This window comes from Hyperoodon ampullatus, assembly GCF_949752795.1.
Source record: "Hyperoodon ampullatus genome assembly, chromosome: 9".
NCBI lineage: Eukaryota > Metazoa > Chordata > Mammalia > Artiodactyla > Ziphiidae > Hyperoodon > Hyperoodon ampullatus.
In genome coordinates this window covers 100107119-100126131 of record NC_136922.1, presented here as the reverse complement: position 1 = coordinate 100126131, position 19013 = coordinate 100107119, and the positions used below count along the sequence as shown (strand labels likewise).

The window sequence follows — 19013 nt, the reverse complement described above, 5'->3', positions numbered from 1 at the left end:
AGGTAATCGGAAGGGCACTATATTTCAAGCTAACAACTTGGACTTTATAGGCAAATGTAGGATCATAAAGTATTTTAAGCACAGGCGTGATATGATCTGATTTGCATTTTAGATTTTAAATTAGCAAAATACTTTACAGATAGAATTCGACAAATGCTAATGGATTGATGAATCTGTGTCACAATATATTGATGCTCAAGCAACATACAAATCTTTTACTTCACATATGTGTGTGTGTGATGAACACAAAACACAATAATACAAGTATTATGCAAAATGAAATATCTAATGTAAATAGGAAAACATGGGTTGACATTCAGAAGTGTTTTTATTTTTCTGCCCAGCTAAACTGATCTACACAGAAATTCTTACCAATTTTAATGAATAAATGTTGCACTGGATTGCATAATGTTTCCCCCAAATTCATAACCACCCAGCAACTCAAAATGTGGCCTTATTTGGAAATAGGGTCTTTGCAGATGTAATTAGTTCCTTTAAGATGAGGTCATACTGAATTAGAGTAGATCCTGAATCCAATGACTGGTGTCCTTGTAAAAAGGTCATGTGAAGACAGAGACATAGACACACAGAGGGAAGACGGCCACGTGAAGGCAGAGGCAGGCATTGGAGTGATGTGGCAACACTGGTCAGGGAACACCAAGAACTGCTAGCAACCACCAGATGCTAGAGGAGAGGCATGGGATGGCTCCTCTCTCTGAGCCTCCAGAAGGAACCAACTCTGCTAACACCTTAATTTCAGACTTATGCTCTCTAGAAACATGAGAGAATAAATCTCTGTTGTCTTAAGCTACACAGTTTGTGGTATTTTGTTACGACAGCCCTGGGAACCTAATATACATACACCTGGCAGCATCTCTTGCCTAGACAGCACGGGAGCTACGGCAGTTAGTCTGTGGTCCTTAGGAGGGAATATTCCCATTGGCACAGCATGAAAAGGACAAAACACTGTCCTCCTTCTAAGTGTACTTGGCACCTCTTGATCTATTTTCCCCCCTGGCTGGCACTTATTTTCCACCAGGATTTGCATTGGGTAACACACACATATATATATATATATATATATATATATATATATATATATATATATATATATATGCTTTATTAATTATTCATCCAAATTGAGAGCGCATATAAAAATTACCTTGGTTTGTGTGTATCCTGGTTTGCCAAGGTGCTGACCTTACTTGTATGAAGACTCTGGTTAAAAGCTAATTTAGTATTTGTCATCAGAAAATGCTCACTGCTTTAATCAATGCACCATGTAGGGACTTTGTAAGATGCATGTTTGAGTGCTTCAGACATAAATGATTTTTTAAAGTTATTAGACTGAGACCTCTCCCTTCTGCTTCATGCAGTCCCTTGGGTACAGAGTAAGAAGATTAGCATCAGTGCTTTGGGAGGAAGCTTACTGAGTCAGAAGACATTGGGAATATCATTAAGTTTTAAAAATAACAGCATGCACTTATTTCAACTAAACTTGAGGGAAAACCAAATGTAGAGGGAGCAGAATGATTTTAAATGAGTCTAAATTCATTGAAATTGGAATTCATATTATCATCAAGACAAGTCAGGAAACAAAAACAGCAGAAGCCCTAAAGGCTTAAAAGCAGTGGCCTGGAAATAAACTTCTCCCTCCACCTGGAAAAGAGTGAACTTCTTATTTTCAACCTTGAGAAGCATCTAACTTCTCAGATGACAGAGTAACCATGGAAGGACTGCAGAGAAGAAAGATGACAAATACAAGAGGAATTACAGTAGGTACGCACTCCCGCAGAAGCAGCCTCATACTGATGTTTTTCCTTCTCTAGTTCTTCTGGCAAACTTTGAAGTACAAACCCATTCCTTAACCTGCAGGTATAAGACAGATCTCAGACAAACCCCCTAAAGGGTTTCTAAAAAGATGAGAGAATTCATTTCTTTTCCCTAGGAGTGATCAAAGCCTAGTATCTCCTTGCTGGACCCTAGAATACACAGGATTGCTGTTATTAAGGGGGCAAAAGGGGAGTGTATCTGAGGGACACTTCCCCTCTCAAAGATCCATGATTCCCTTCCCACTGAAAACTCAAACAAAGCCCTTGAGGCAGTAGCTCACTAAATGGAAAAAAAAAAAAAAAAGAAATAGAAGGCCACCTTCTACGAGGCCACTTGAGTCTGAATTCCAGTATAGGTAAGTTTAAATCATCGATTAACTTTGGAAAAGTTGTCCATAACAAATATGTTTAACACATCTTTTTCTTATTATAAACATGTATATTTTTCTTATAAAAGACATAAGTATATTTTGCATTCTTCATACATAGATATATGAAAAATAATGGGATCTGGACATTGGTTAGGAAAATGACCTGGTTAGAGGAATGACCAGTCATAAATTTTTGATAGTACAGACAGCTTCCATGATGATTAAATTATTGTTTTCCAAACTAAGAAAAAAAAATTAGAGACTGCTATTTAAAAAAATAAATGTTTAAAAAAGGACAAAGGAGAAAACTAAGAAGCAGATGTTTTGATTCTTATACTCTGTACCATCCAATATGGGAGCCAGTAGTCATGCTACTTAAATTCAAATTCAAATGAATGAAAATTAAGCACAGCTTAGTCCTCTGTTGTCTTAGCTACATTTCAAGTGCTCAGTAACCACATGTGGCTAGTGGCTGGAGCAGATCTAGAACACTGACATCTTTGTATAAAGTTTTATCTTACTTTATGTTGCCAATTTATCATTTACTCTACTGGCGTCTATTGGTGTAAAGGTTAATCCAGTTTCCCAAAGTGTAGGATTATTTTCCCCCCAGAGAGGTTTGTAAACTAGAAAAGTCAGCATCCTATTTAGCTTCAAGCATTTTTCCTTCATGTCTTGTGACTGCCAAGGCCCAGGCTTGATGGGAAATCTCATGATAGCACTAACTCAACATTTTACAAAGCTACTTGAAATGATTATAGAACACATCATCATACTTTAAACCACACATGTACCAAAATGTTCATTGCAGCTCTATTTACAATAGCCAGGAGATGGAAACAACCTAAGTGTCCATCATCGGATGAATGGATAAAGAACATGTGGCACATATATACAATGGAATATTACTCAGCCATAAAAAGAAACGAAGTTGAGCTATTTGTAATGAGGTGGATAGATCTAGAGTCTGTCATACAGAGTGAACTAAGTCAGAAAGAGAAAGACAAATACCGTATGCTAACACATGTATATGGAATTTAAGAAAAAAAAAAAGGTCATGAAGAACCTAGGGGTAAGACAGGAATAAAGACACAGACCTACTAGAGAATGGACTTAAGGATATGGGGAGGGGGAAGGGTAAGCTGTGACAAAGTGAGAGAGAGGCATGGACATATATACACTACTAAATGTAAAATGGATAGCTAGTGGGAAGCAGCCGCATAGCACAGGGAGATCAGCTCGGTGGTCTGTGACCACCTAGAGGGGTGGGATAGGGAGGGTGGGAGGGAGGGAGATGCAAGAGGGAAGAGATATGGGAATATATGTATATGTAGAGATGATTCACTTTGTTATAAAGCAGAAACTAACACACCATTGTAAAGCAATTATACTCCAATAAAGATGTAAAAAAAAAAAAAAAAGAGTCAACAGACCATGTGCCTTTTGACAAGCTGCTTTCGCCCTTCACTGTGGATTCTCAAGTAACTTTATGGACAGTGCTGGTTTTAAAATGGCTATTTTTAAGGAAAGCCATCTCAAAAATAACATGCATGTCTATATAGCATAATGAGAATGAAAAAAAAAAAAAAGACAGGGTTGGCTTTAAAAACTACTCAGTTAGAAAAACAGATAAATAGAAGACAATTCAACAGAAGTATGGGCACAGTTCTTGAACAAACCCATCAAAAAGAGGGTATACAAATTACAGTAAGCATAACCTCCTCAAAAATCAGGAAAATGTTCACTAACACTAAACTGCATATAATGAACAAACACCAGAATGGCTAAAACTTTCAAACGTTCATTTCTAAATGTCTGAATTTGTGGCGCAACTAGGAACCCTAGTACGTTGGTTTTGACAGTCTAAATTGATAAAACCACTTTAGGAAATTTTTCCCATTATTAACAAAGTTAATCATACAGGGCTTCCCTGGTGGCGCACTGGTTGAGAGTCCGCCTGCCGATGCAGGGGACACGGGTTCGTGCCCCGGTTCGGGAGGATCCCACATTCCGTGGAGCGGCTGGGCCCGTGAGCCATGGCCGCTGAGCCTGCGCGTCCGGAGCCTGTGCTCCGCAATGGGAGAGGCCACAACAGTGAGAAGCCCGCGTACCGCAAAACAAACAAACAAACAAACAAAAACCATGTATCCTAATTTGGTATTACCCATTCCTACCTCTATACCTATGAAAAATGTTCATAGCAATTCTACTGAAATAACCAAAAACTGGAAACAACTCAATGTTTATCAACACGAAATGAATACATAATTGTAGAATAGGCATGCAATAGAATAATATTATTCATGAAAATAAACAAATACCACAAATAACAACATGGGTAATTTCACAAATATTTTGAACAAAAGAAGTCAGAGGGGAAATAATGTATATTTATCATTTCATTTGTATGAGATTTTAAAATTAAAAAAATGACCCTAATCTATGGGGATAAAACCCAGGTGAATATTTACCTTTAAGAAGTAGTAGTTACTGGGAGGGGGCTTGATGGGTGCCTCTGAGGTGTCAATATAATTGAGTTATCAACCTGATGAAGGTCACATGGGATTCACTTTGTTAGAATTTAGGGGCAGGAAAACAGTAGTGGTGGTGAGCTCTTGTCATACCACCAGGATGTCTGGTTTCCCTTTCAGCTCTGTCACTTAGGCTGTGTGCCTTTGGGAAAATTTTAACCCTCATTATTTGTATCCTAATAAATACTACTACTGGATTAATTGCTCCACTTTCTCTCTTACCATGTTTTTCTTATTTACTGTCATATTCTCAACATTTAGCATATTTCATGGCCCATGGAAACTGCTCAATAAATGATTAATAAAATAAATTACATATATCATGTTTCCATGGAGAATATTACTTATTTTTCATTTACTGAAAACTGAACATGCTCCTTAGAAAATATGTCATGCAGACAAAAACATTTTGCTTTGGCCTTCCCATCACGATGCTGAAAGCTAGAATATGTATGAACACAGAGTTCTGTGCCCATGAATACCCAGACCACATAGTAGAAAGGCTCCCAGTTTATGTTGAGGGTCATTTTAGGCTTCTGAAAAGTTAAGTCTTCTTCCTGAATATCTACATTCTCCTGAAGAACTAAATCTGTCTCTCTACTCATTATATTTGCTACTATAAAGTGATGACCAAATAAAAGAAACACCTATAGAATTTATTAAATGATCTCTTTGGCCCTTTTTTAGTAACCAGCCCAGTTTTCACGTAACAGTATTGCCCATGAATAAATATGATTTGGTCATCATTACAGGTACTAAATGCATACAAAGGTGAAAGCTTTATATACTTTTTATTATAAACTACAAAATGTTTGGTTAATTTTTAAAAGCTTGCCCAATAGGACATTTGCATTTTCTGATTACAGTTAAGCTTTTGTTGCTATGGGTCTACAGGAAGGGGTAGGGGAGAGTCTAATAGGAAACTCCTTGCGTGAAGCTGATCTCCTGATTCCCTGCCCTATCTGGATCCAGCATCCCTCCTCCCCCAGCAATTAGAACAGGAAGAAAAACTTCCCGGGAGGAGATGACTATTTTACCAGATACTTCATATTCTAAAGCTAGTGTCTGGGGGAATTCCCTGGCGGTCCCGTGGTTAGAACTCAGTGCTTTCATTGCTAAGGGCGCATGTTCAATCCCTGGTTGGGGAATTAAGATCCCGCAAGCCGTGAGGCGCAGCCACATAAAATAAAGCCAGTGTTTGCAGACTGAATGTGTAGTACCTAGTGGCCTCAAAAAGCCTCAAATAATCTTTAAAGTAATTCTGTGTTAGTACTGCCTTCACAGAAGCAAATAAGATCCATCTTCTCCAGAAGAAGCCACCATCAACCTTCACCTAAAAGAAGTTCCACAGATAAAGTTTTGAAGAAACTGAGGTCACAGTTCAAGAAGATGGATGAGCTAAAGTTAAGGACAAGAAGGATAGGCAGATAAGAATGCTAAGAAGAAGAAGGAAGAAAGGGAAGAATTAAGAGGAGGAGGAGGGAGAGGAGGAGAAAACAAGCACCACCAGCAAAACCGGCTGAAACAACAGAGCAGAATGACAATCCCTAAAACTCCATATATTGGAATCATTAGACATAGATATAATGTATTTAAAAAATGAATATTTACCTTTAAGAATAAAACTTAATAAACCAATAAAACTTTAAGACATACAAATATACAAAATATAATTGACCTTAAAACTCAGTGGTTGGCTTTAAAATAACAAAAGGTATATATATAATTAAAGAGAACCAGAAGGAAGTTCTTAAGACTGTTTTCAAATCCATCACAGAGTCAAAAAGATGAATAAGAGTATAAGTTTCTGTTTTTTAAGTATTTCATAAGACTCCAAGCAACTTTATGAATAAGCTTTGCTGTTTTAGTCTACTGAACAGAAATCATTTCCCAAGTCCTCTACTTAAGGTGTCCTTAAGATATTCTTATATGTGTGTTTGTGTCAAAATGTAAATATATATTTATAACGTACAAACAACCTTATATATTATTTATATAAAGAAACATTGCAACTTACTGTCAGAGAAAGCAACTAATATTCAATAATTCAAAATAACAAAATGACTAATTAAATGAAGATGACAAAATGCACCACAAATTTCGACAGTACGGTACTCACAGTAAGAGCAGCCGTAGACCTCAATTCTGAGCCCGATGCGGCCTTCTCCGTTCCAATCCAGAGGCACGAGGCGCACGTAGCGGGCGATTACTGGATGCTGTAAATCATGCCGAACCACACTATCGGAGTTGACGTTGCCAGGAAATGCCTGAAAAATAAACGGGATTCGAAAATTAGGGGAAAATACTTTAGAAACAACCATGTTCTCTATGTCCTGCAATAAACATAAGTTTTCTTATCCAGTGAGGGATTTCATATTCTCTAAACCATAAACAATTTGAAAAAAGCTTCTATATGTTCTTTATTTGAAAACAAGTCCAATTTTAAATGGGAACGAGGCCAAAGTTTCCATGGGTCCTTTCATATGTGGACATGCACACGTATGTTAAAAGAATGAACACTGTGGCACGCACTGTAGTATCCAGTAAACATTTAAATTACGAGTTCTATTATTTCACATTTAAACTACACAATAAGCAATTTTTCACAGAATCCAACTGTATTTCTTGATTTTTAAAAATCTCCTCTATGTTACCTTCCCAGGCCATCATTACAAATTTGAAAATTTTTTCAACATCAGCTCGGTAAAAAGAGCAATTGAATATGTTGTGCAGAGGCTGGGCACTTCTACCTCTTATTAGCATGAATATATATGAGTGGATCAGAAACATGTTGATTTCATTTTTCTTATTTATAGAAGATTCTGTCAAGAATCATTTGTCATGAATCTTTTTTTATGTTGAAAGTTCATATTGTCTATATTTTCTCAGCAGAGAACAAATGGATTTTCTTTGGGCATGGCTATCATTCATCAGCAAACATTTATAAAACATTTACTGCATAATAAGTATAAAGCAAGATAGTATGGGGGGCACAGGGATAGGGAAAGCCATAGGTGCCACACTCAAAAAGAATCTAATAAGAATTTAATAATAGAAAAAATGTCAGTATAAAATTACAATTTAAAGCAAGGACGATTTAAATCAAGAGACCATGATATTTTAGAGTATGTCAAATAAATGAGAAATATATGTGTGAACTGTTTTAAACATGAGCCGCTTAATTTCATATACACATTCTAGCTGTCCCTACCTTAGATAACTTTAGTTTTTGGAAAGCTATATTCTACATGAGATCCTCTTTTATATTTGTTTAAATAATCTCCTAAACATTGAAATAAAAATTTTAAAAAGAACACTGAACTTTTTTAGTCACGAAAAGATACAACATAAACACTATATTACATTGCTATTCTGTTATATTCTTGACCTAAGGTTTTGAATTTGCTTCTATATAAAATCATGAGTTTCATCTTTTTGAAATATCTCTTTTATAACAACTTTTAAGAGTTATAAAATTAATAAGAGACAAGTAAAGATGCTTTTAATAAAAAAGTACGTAGCAGCTTTAAAACGGAAGGCTCTGGTTTAATTGCACACAAATATCACAAAGGTATACTTGTGGTATAAAGTTGGTTACCCAGCGCTCATTCTCCAGTCATACTCCTGGCCTCCAAAATACAAAATGTATAGTGTAAGACCTAGTAATACAGGGAGCATACTGAAATATTTCCTCAAGATTTAAACTATTTTATAGAACATAAGATGGTTCCAACAATCTGCATCGTGGGTAATAGTCTATAACATGTACAATTTCATGCTTTGGAAACTGGGATCCTTTTTAGTAATGATTTTTGTTGTGTTCTCCTTGGTTTTCCTCAAGCTACATACTACCACTGCCTTTTCAAAATAGCCACAGCCACTTCAATCCTTCATTGGACAAAACCATTTGAGCTTCAGGTCTTAAATTTCATCACTTAAATAGACATCTTCTTTGCATCTTGTTGACAACATTTGATTAAGGAAAATAGTAAAAAGTTTTTTTTTCTTTTTAGGTATTTTTCTAACCAGCTTTTAGTCTTACAAAGAAGCCACAAATCTAACTATTTTATTAAACCATGGCTGAATTTTAATATCACAATTGGTTGTTCTGTCTTCAAAAGCAATACCAATGAGAATCCCTGACTAAAATCACCTGAATTAAATCCTTGATGGCAGATAGGTTAATCTAAATATTATGTTTTTTTAAAAAATTATTTATTTAATTTATTTATTTTTGGCTGTGTTGGGTTTTCATTGCTGTGCGGGCTTTCTCTAGTTGCAGTGAGCGGGGCCTACTCTCTGTGGCGGTGCGTGGGCTTCTCCTTGCGGTGGCTTCTCATGTTGTGGAGCATGGGCTCTAGGTGCACAGGCTTCAGTAGTTGTGGCACACGGGCTCAGTAGTTGCGGCTCGCAGGCTCTAGAGCGCAGGCTCAGTAGTTGTGGCACACAAGCTTAGCTGCTCCACAGCATGTGGGAGCCTCCCGGACCAGGGCTCGAACCCGTGTCCCCTGCATTGGCAGGCGGATTCTTAACTACTGTGTCACCAGGGAAGCCCTAAATATTATCTTAAATAATATTCAACAAAAGCCACCAAACAATTTTAACTTAAGGATCAACTATATGCTTAACATGGTGCTAGGTGGTATATGAATATTCACAACAACAAAGACAGCAAGTAACTTTCTTGGAACCCTGCTTCTGAGACCTTTGTAGCCTTGTGAGGCCTGAACGAAGAAAAATACTCCTCTGCGTTTCTCCTCTACTCCCAGTGCTTTATTTCTGACACCAGATGTAGGGGTTTTCCCACACGTCACACGATTCTTTATGGACACCAGCTGGCGTCCCATAATTTAACTTAATTCTAATACTATCTACCTGGAGATAGATTCAGATCCCACAGGTTAAGGGCTCAGTCCCACAAGATGACCCCCACTTCAGATGCCCATCTCAAGTCCAGTTTGTCACCTATGCTTCTGACAGACCATACGACAGAGGTTCCCACGACCACCTCCTTAGATTCAATCACTTGCTGCACAGCTCACAGGACTCAGGAAAACAGTTTACATACTAGATTACCAGTTTATTATGAAGGATGTAACTCAGGAACAGCCAGATGGAAGGGATGCATAGAGCAAGGTGGCTGCGAAGGGGTGCTGAGCCCTCTCCACACGTACCGCCCTCCCGGCACCTACACTTACCAAGCTTTCTGAACTCCTGAACTTCTGGATTTGTATGGTGGCTGCAGGATGCAGGCATGATGATTAAATCACTGGCCACTGGTGACTGAACTCAATCTCCTGCCCCTCTCTCCTTCCCAGAGGTCAGGATGAGGCTGCAAATTCCAACTCTCTAATCACACGGTTGGTTCCCCTGCTAACCAGCCCCATCTTACAGTTACCTAGGGGCTTTCCAAAAACCACCTCATTGACATGAAGTCAGGTGTGGTTGAAAGGAACTTGTTATTCATAACAAAAGACACCCAGTTCAGCTTTATTGCACGTATCACTTAGGAAGTCCCAAGGGTTTTAGAAGCTGGGTGACAGAAAACATGGATCAAGACAGAAAAAATATATTTCTTATTATAAATCATGATGTCACAGGCCTTACTGCAAAAGGCAGCATCTAAAGGAAGTACAGAAGTGCATGGCATAGCTCGTAATTTCCATAGTACTTGGAATCCTATGAAAACTATGTAATCAGGAAAACTACAGAAAGAGATAGACCTCAGCTGGGTCGGAGGGCAGACTGGTGTGCAGGAGGTAGGACGGGAGTACGACACAGGAGAGAACAGGAAAAGGCTGGCATAAACAAGGAGCTCAGAGCTAGGGCTAGAGATACCCAGAGCCAAGTTGTAATTGTGCTGAAATGTTGTGCTTTAGGGGTACCTTCTCCAGACCTCAGTTCTTTTCATTCCTTCTCCCTGTGTCTGTCCCCCCAAAAAGATTTGACTAGCTTATCTGGAAAATCTACTTTAGAACTAAAATTGTGGACTCTGAAAACATGAACTAAGGTATATTCAGGAATAAGTCATAAGGACATAAGTCTGACTGGAAGGAAGTGTTTATATTGGAAAATCATGAATGTTTTAACAAGTTCTGTCTGATTATGGACGAAAGAATGTAGCATGCATTTCTTTTTTTTTAGATGACAGAATGAGAGCCATATTCAGGAGATCCCAGGTGGTGGGAGATCATCGTGGGGGCAGAAAGATTAGCAACAAACAGTTAAGAGTCGATGCCACATGGTGGTAAGGGAAAGTAAGAAAATAAGAGAGATACATTTCAAAAGAAGAAGTAACAACATTTTGAGAGAAGGGAGTAAGAGCAAAGATACAGAGCAACCTACTCCCAGGTATGAACATATTGGCATTGGTGACAGAAAGAGGGAAGGGGGTAAAACAGTAGACATCCATTCCTTCCTTCCCCAGCAAACTCTGCTCTTTAAGTAACAGCAACCAGATTTTCTTTAAAATTTCTTTAAACATTACCCAGACTTCACTCTTAAACCACCTGATCCAGGAGAGGCAGATGACTCTCTCTGACACCAGGGGTGGGCACCTAACTCAGTGAGGCTCAATTTTAGCACTTCTGCTGGAATAATTCATTCATATATTCATTCATTGATCCATCCACTTATGCATTTGCTCAGGAAATATCTGAGAGTCTTTTATGTACCAGATACTGTTCAAATCACTGGGGAGACAGGGGTGAACAATACAGAGTTTCAGTTCACATTTATATGATTAAAGTACATAGTATGGCAGTACAGAGTGGAGCAGATAATAAATAAAATACAATGAATATATTTACAATAGCTAGGACATGGAAGCAACCTAAATGTCCATTGACAGAGGAATGGATAAAGAAGATGTGGTACATACATACAATGGACTATTACTCAGCCATAAAAAAGAATGAAATAATGCCATGTGCAGCAATGTGGGCAGACCTAGAGATTGTCATACTGAGCAAGTAAGTCAGACAGAGAAAGAAAAATATCATATACTGCTTATATGTGGGATCTAAAAAGAAATGTACAAATGAACTTATTTACAAAACAGAAATAGAGTCACAGATGTAGGAAAGAAACTTATGGTTACCAGGGAAGTAAGGGGGGAGGGATAAATTGGGAGATTGGGATTGACATATACACACTACTATATAAAAGATAGATAACTGATAAGGACCTACTGTATAGCATAGGGAACTCTTCTCAACACTCTGTAATGACCTATATAAGAAAAGGATCTAAAAAAGAGTGGATATATGCATATGTATAACTGATTCACTTTGCTGTACAGCAGAAACTAACATTTTAAATCAACTATACTCCAACAAAAATTTAAAAAAATAATATACAATGAATATATATATTGAATATACTAAGTTATATAATATGTATATATTGTTATATATTACAGACATGCCTCATTTTTCTGCTTCACAGATATTGTTTTGTTTTCTTTTTCTTTTTTTTTTTTTACACATATTGAAGGTTTATGGCAACACTGACTGCAGCAAGTCTATTGGCACCATTTTTCCAACAGCATTGCTCATTTTATGTCTCTGTGTCACATTTTGGTAATTCTCGCAATATTTCAAACTTTTTCATTATTATTATACTTGTCATGGTGATCTGTGATCAGTGATCTTTGATGTTACTACTACAATTGTTTTGGGGTGCCATGAACCAGACCCATATAAGATAGTGAACTTATTCTAGAAATGTTGTGTGTGTTCTGACTGCCCCACTGACTGGCCATTCCTCCATCTCTTTTCCTCTCTTTGGGCCTCCTGATTCCCTGAGACACAGCAATACTGAAATTAGGCCAATTCATAAATCTAAGTGTTTAAATGAAAGGAAGAGTCAATTGATGCAGCAAACTTCATCGTTGTCCTATTTTAAGAAAGTGTCACGGCCGCCCCAGCCTTCAATGATCACCACCCTGATCAGTCGGCAGCCGTCCACATGGAGGCAAGACCCTCCACCAGCAAAAAGGTGGCAACTCCCTGAGGGCTCAGATGACAGCTCACATTTTTTAGCAATGAAGTATTTTTAAATTAAGATATGCCCATTGTTTTTAGACATAATGGTATTGCACACTAAATAGACCACTGTATAGTATAAACATAACTTTTACACTGCTTTACTGGGAAACCAAAAACATCATGTGACTCACTGTATTGCGATATTCTCTTTATTGTGGCGATCTGGAACTGAACACACAATATCTCCCAGGTATGCTTTTATATACACACACACACATATGTATACATATATATATACATGTGTGTGTGTGTGTGTATATATATATATATATATATATATATATAATTACATATATTGTATACACAAAGGCCAGAAATGCAAACACCTTGAGTGTACTTTGCATGTTCTGAGGACCGTAAGGAAGCCAGAGTTTACGGAGCACAGTGAGGAAGCAAGGAGGGCCTGCAGGCCATGATAATGTTGTCAGTTTCATTTTAATTGGGCTGGAAGGAAATCCATTGCAGAGTTTTAAGCACAAAAGTCACATAATTTAATTTTTAAGACTGGGGCCAGTAAAATCCCCCTCCCCAAATAAAGCAAAGTTCCTAGGAAAATAGAAGACTATAGCATAACATAAAACCTAGGATACTGGTGGATGGAATAATCTGGTGACATGTGCTCCAGAGGAGTGGGGTTGTTTATGGAAAAGGTAGGAATGCTGGAGTGGATGTGAGTGCTGGAGAGGAGCAACAGGAGGCTTCTTGTATCCTGGATCCCACATGTGTGACATATGTGAGGAGAAAACAAAACAATACACAGAACCACTAGGAATGAAAGCGCTCTGTCCACTGAGCTCCTGTTGGCCACTGTATTACAAAGGGATGGATGTCAGGGAAAGACAAAGTAGGCCCATCTGTGATGACATCATCTCAGCATCTAAATTCAGAGCTTGCTGAAGAAAGCCTGCAGGCTTTTTGATTATTTGACCTGTGTTCTCATTTGTTTGCTTTTTAGGAAACTGAAAGAATATCGACTAATACAAAGATATTTAAAGGGAAAGATAATTAGTGAAGACTTAAATATATTGCATTTGAGACTTCTCCATCAGATTGAAAGGTCACATAGAAAATTTGAGATGTTTAGGATAGCTTTTCAGAAAGGGTAACATTTATTATTTATGAACATATGCAGGGCATATGGTATTCAGAATTCACAGCATCAGTAGACTGTGTTTTTTGCACTTCTTTTCATTTCCAAGCATATTGAGATTTAAGACAGTACCCTAAATTGAAGTTTAAAACATTTCAAAAGAATGGTGTAGGTGTTACCAATCATTGTCTTGAATATAAAGGTGTAAATAGATGTGAAATGTCTCATCTATAGCAGTATTTGGAAAACTTAAGAAAAGTAGAAGGAGGTGTAGCCATTGATTTTATAAAAGCAACATCTAATATTTATATATCACTTTATTATTTAAGGCATTCTAGTACACTCTGTATTGTTTGTGCCTCATAGGAAATTCTAAGTTTGGAAGGGATGCTATTTTTTCAAATCGGGAAACTCAGGCTCTGAGAAATTAGAGGACTTACTGGATGTCGAATAGCTAGTCTGGGCAAACCAGGGCAAAGTAACAAGAGCGTCCACTCCCACACTGACCTTTGTTTGAGAATCAAATTTTCAGCTGGGAATAAAGCTTTTTCTATTTAATAGGCACAACACATTTTATTTTTGATATTTGATGTTAGCTATTTGAATATCAAATTTAAAGTTTGATAGATAATTTTTATCCTACATTTTGGATGTACACTTGATTTCCAGCCCACTTATTAGCATATTTTGCCTGCATCCTTTACTTTTCTCAGCATTTTTATTTCCATGAATTTTGACAACATTAATATATTCTTTTCTCATGCATTTTCCCCAAAGATGCTCCTACTGTGATCATTAGCCAAAGCTCCTCTGCAAATTTTAATACGAGCAATTAAAAAGTTTGAATGACAGTGTTTATTATGAAAAGAAAGGCAGGTCTGCTATAGTGCAAATACTATTTAAATAGTAATAGCTACATTGCCATACGGTTTGAAAAGAACATTTTTTCCCCCACATCATTTGACTCTCACACTCACTTGCACTTTTTCACATAAATGTAAAAAAAAAAAAGGAAAAAACAAGGTAAGATATATAGCTGATTTTTACAAAACCTTTATGATTTGTAAATCTGTATCAAAAATTGAAAAATTACAAAGGAATTTGAATCTTTCTTGAATAGAACACTATCCTTTAAAATTCAACCTTCATTTAGACAAATGTCACACAAAATGTATGCTTTGTGGACACATGGAAGCACCAGCCAAATTCAGCATTGTAAGACTGAAAATCAATTTACATAAGCTTGTGAATTACATGTCACTGCTACTAAATCTCCCGTACTGGCTGTGATTTGTATACACGCTTAGAAGGATTTTTTTCTTTCTTTTTTTTTTTTGTTTTTTACTCACATAGCATTTATGTAATTCGCCAAGCTTTATGCTTAGTAAAACTGAGAACAATATAACGTAATGCTAAACTTATGGTGCTCGTTCTGAGTTACTGTCTTATAAATTATTAAAATATACAGCCAAGAGAGCTTTTTTTTAAAAAAATTGAGTTGTTCAGAGAGCTCACTGCAGAATAATCTAAGTATCACTGAAGTTTTAATAACTGAACATTTCCCACCATGTGCACTAAATATTTCTTCTAGTTCAAACAATAATTCTGATGGCCTAAGAGAGGAGAGGCAGACTTTTTCTGTAAAGTACCAAATAGTAAATATTTTCGGCTTAGCAGACTGCATACCTTTCAGTCCCAGATTCTCCTTCTTCTTCCTTTTAATTTTTTTTTTTTTTTTTTTTTGCAGTACACGGGCCTCTCACTGTTGTGGCCTCTCCCGCTGCAGAGCACAGGCTCCGGACGCACAGGCTCAGCGGCCATGGCTCACGGGCCCAGCTGCTCCGCGGCACGTGGGATCTTCCCGGACTGGGGCACGAACCCGTGTCCCCTGCATCGGCAGGCGGACTCTCAACCACTGCGCCACCAGGGAAGCCCTTTCCTTTTAATTTTTAACAACACTTGAAAAATGTAAAAACCATCTTAGTTCACAGACATTAAAAGAACAGGCATGGACCAGAGTTAGCCCATGGGCTAGAGTTTGTGAACCCCTGGTCTAAGACAATCTTTCAAATTAATAAATTCTCCCTCAGATAGGAAGCCAAATCTAAAATCATCAGCAGACTTTTGAGCCACTTGGCATTTAAAAACCAACAAACTTTGGAAAAGCATTTTGTCAACCCTTGAAGCATATGATTTATCAGACTGGAGGAAAATATATAGGGATTTAGAAGGATGTTATGTATAATGCAGGAAGTAACATTTTCCCTCAAATTCATTATTATGCGGTTTGAAGTGTAACTTAGAAAGTATTTTATGAAGGGAATAAATATATTTAGTCTTCACTAAAACCTCACCATTTCAGAAACCTAAAATAAGGGATTGCAAGCTCAAGGTTTTGCTTAAGACTGAAAAATATGTCTAAAACACCCAGCTCTTATATAAGCAAGCCTATAGGAGGAGCTTTTAGTGCTACAAGTCTCATAAATGGCAACTTATGTGAGAAAAACAACAACACACGAATACTTCTTTTTTTTTTTTTTTGTTTTTGTTTTTGTTCCCGGACCAGGGCATGAACCCGCATTCCCCGCATCGGTAGGCAGACTCCCAACCACTGCGCCACCAGGGAAGCCCCACAGGAATACTTCTTAAAGTGAGAGATCTTATTTTCTTAAGACAGAAAATGCCGCTGCTGCCATAGAAACACATATTGAGTCCTTAATTTGATGTCATAAACCTGTGATCATTCTAATTACTTTTCTTTCAGTGCAATTTTATTTCTTGCTGGATTTTAAATTTTATTGTCCTCATGCCATCAATTCATATCAAAAGGTAGAAACGGATTTTCTACTGTGCAACCATGATCGGAGTCTCCAAGCCTCAGTTATACTCCCTGCCGAGGCAGAAAGAAAAGAAGCACCTTCATAAAGTACTACATGTTACCACCCCACTCTGGCCTCTTCACCTGCACCCTCCTGTCATCCTCCTGATCGGGCTGTACAAACACATCCTGCAGGACTCAGCTTACATAAGCTTCTGGAGCAAGTCCCTTCCCTGACACTCACTCCTCAAACACCCACCGTTCTGCAGGGAGCCTCATAGCATCCTATACTTTTCTTTCCCTTCATTCAATTGTAATAACTTCATTATGTTTGTGATCATCCACCTAATCACTGTTTCAGAAGTATGTAAGTCAGCATGGAGGCTTGTGATCAAACCTCTGGTCCACCGCTCTTTTGCTGCCCCTAGCACAGTGGTTGGTGTTTAGTGAGTATCAGTTTACTGCCCGGTTAAATGAGTAAATAAAAGGGTTCATTCCCAAACTCCCACCTGTTTACATTTCATAGCTCTTATTTTGGGATGTACCAAAAACTAGTTCAAAAATATTTATAGTTAATAAACCATAGGTTAGAAAATATCCTACAGGAAAAAAATAGAGCATGCTTGTCTGATTCGACAAGACACTAGGTTAATAAAACAAGTTTTCCCAGAGTTATGGGGATGTCATTATCAATATATAAAGTGTCTGGGAATTCCAGAGATCATGGGGGAAAAACAGGAAACAGTCATGCAAAAATCACATCAAAATCAGGGGAGAAATGCTAGGATCAATGTGAAAATGAACACACATATACACACACACACACAAACCCGACCATCAAATCTCTATGTTCACTTCTGTAATGCACGTGAACTCTGCTAAAAGCATATTCTTTAGATTGCTAAACCACAGCAAATATGTTGGGGGGAAAATGCCAAAATATTTTATCTACATATAAGCAGCAATACTCTCTCTGGACGCTTCTGTTGACTCAGATATTTCTTATCCTTTTTGGGTTATGAACAGATTTTAGAATTATCTTACTAGAAGAACCATTAATCAATTAAAAATTATGATGTAAAACAGTCATTTTGACTTAAAAAATCAATAAGGCAAATATCTTTAAAAATCTAGCTCTTTGGGCTTCCCTGGTGGCGCAGTGGTTGAGAGTCCGCCTGCCTATGCAGGGGACACGGGTTCGTGCCCCGGTCTGGGAAGATCCCACATGCCACGGAGCGGCTGGGCCTGTGAGCCAAGGCCGCTGAGCCTGCGCATCCGGAGCCTGCGCATCCGGAGCCTGCGCTCCGCAACGGGAGAGGCCACAACAGTGAGAGGCCCGCGTACCGCAAAAAAAAAAAAAAAAAAAAAAAAAAAAAAAATCTAGCTCTTTCATCAATCTTTCCCTTTGTGTTTTATGGGAATCACATGGTGATGGTGTCCTATAGGTTTCATCCTTTGCTCAGATGCTCTCAGCACACCCAAAAGGTAGATCCAGTCTTTTGGATGGCTTCATTGTCTCCCATAGCTTATTCCCATGGGATCTTGGATTCCTCTCTCCCTCCTTCCCTTTCTTTCGTCCTTTTCTTTTTTCCTTCTTGTCCTCCCTCCTTCCCTCTTTCTCTCCCTCCCTCTTCTCTCTTCTTCCCTCCCTCTCTCCTTCCCTCCAGCGGTTTAATGTACTACATGAGCCTTTCTTGCTCACATCTCAGTCCAGCATGGAAAGAAGAGACACAGGGACTCTGCCCCACATAGTCAATCAGGGACCCAAGCTCACCATGTTTGGTTCTCATCATTAACCTCTGGTTCTCAAGGCCACCAAAGCAACAGAAGAAAAAGCATGGAGAAATGTACAGGGGTGGGGCTTATATTCAGATTTAGAAGTAGAGGGTATCACTTCTATATACATTCCAAGGGTCATGTATCTTTCTGGCCTTAGCCTTCGTGTGGAAGAGGTTGGGGAATGCAGCAGAAAAATAGAACAGGTTTGATAAACGTATAACATTGTCTCTGCCATGGAGAGGTTTCACAATGCTCATGCATTTTTGAAATTCTATGCTTATCTATATCCTAGCACTTATTATACTGAATAGTAAAATTATATAAGATCATTTGTTGGTCTCCCAACAAACTGCAGACAACATAGGCAGCAACACGGCTTTTTTTAAAAATTGAGGTATAATTTACATACAGTAAATTGCAAAGATCTTCAGTGAAGAGTTTACTCAGTTTTGAGAAATATTCATCTATGCAATTCCCTCCCCCATCATGATATAAATAGTTCTAATAACTCGGAAACCTCCCTTTTCAATCTCCTCAATCAGCA

At 37.9% G+C, this 19013-nt stretch overlaps 1 protein-coding gene across 1 annotated transcript in view; it reads right to left on the bottom strand.

The window, feature by feature from the left end:
• Nucleotides 1-19013, bottom strand: part of CNTNAP2 (contactin associated protein 2) — a gene marked incomplete at both ends in the record, with an annotated part of 2063650 nt that overhangs the window by 1216130 nt on the left and 828507 nt on the right. The window contains one exon of the mRNA XM_079711872.1: nucleotides 6854-7001. Within this exon, the coding sequence (XP_079567998.1) occupies nucleotides 6854-7001 (148 nt within the window). The remainder of the gene's footprint in view (nucleotides 1-6853; nucleotides 7002-19013) is intronic.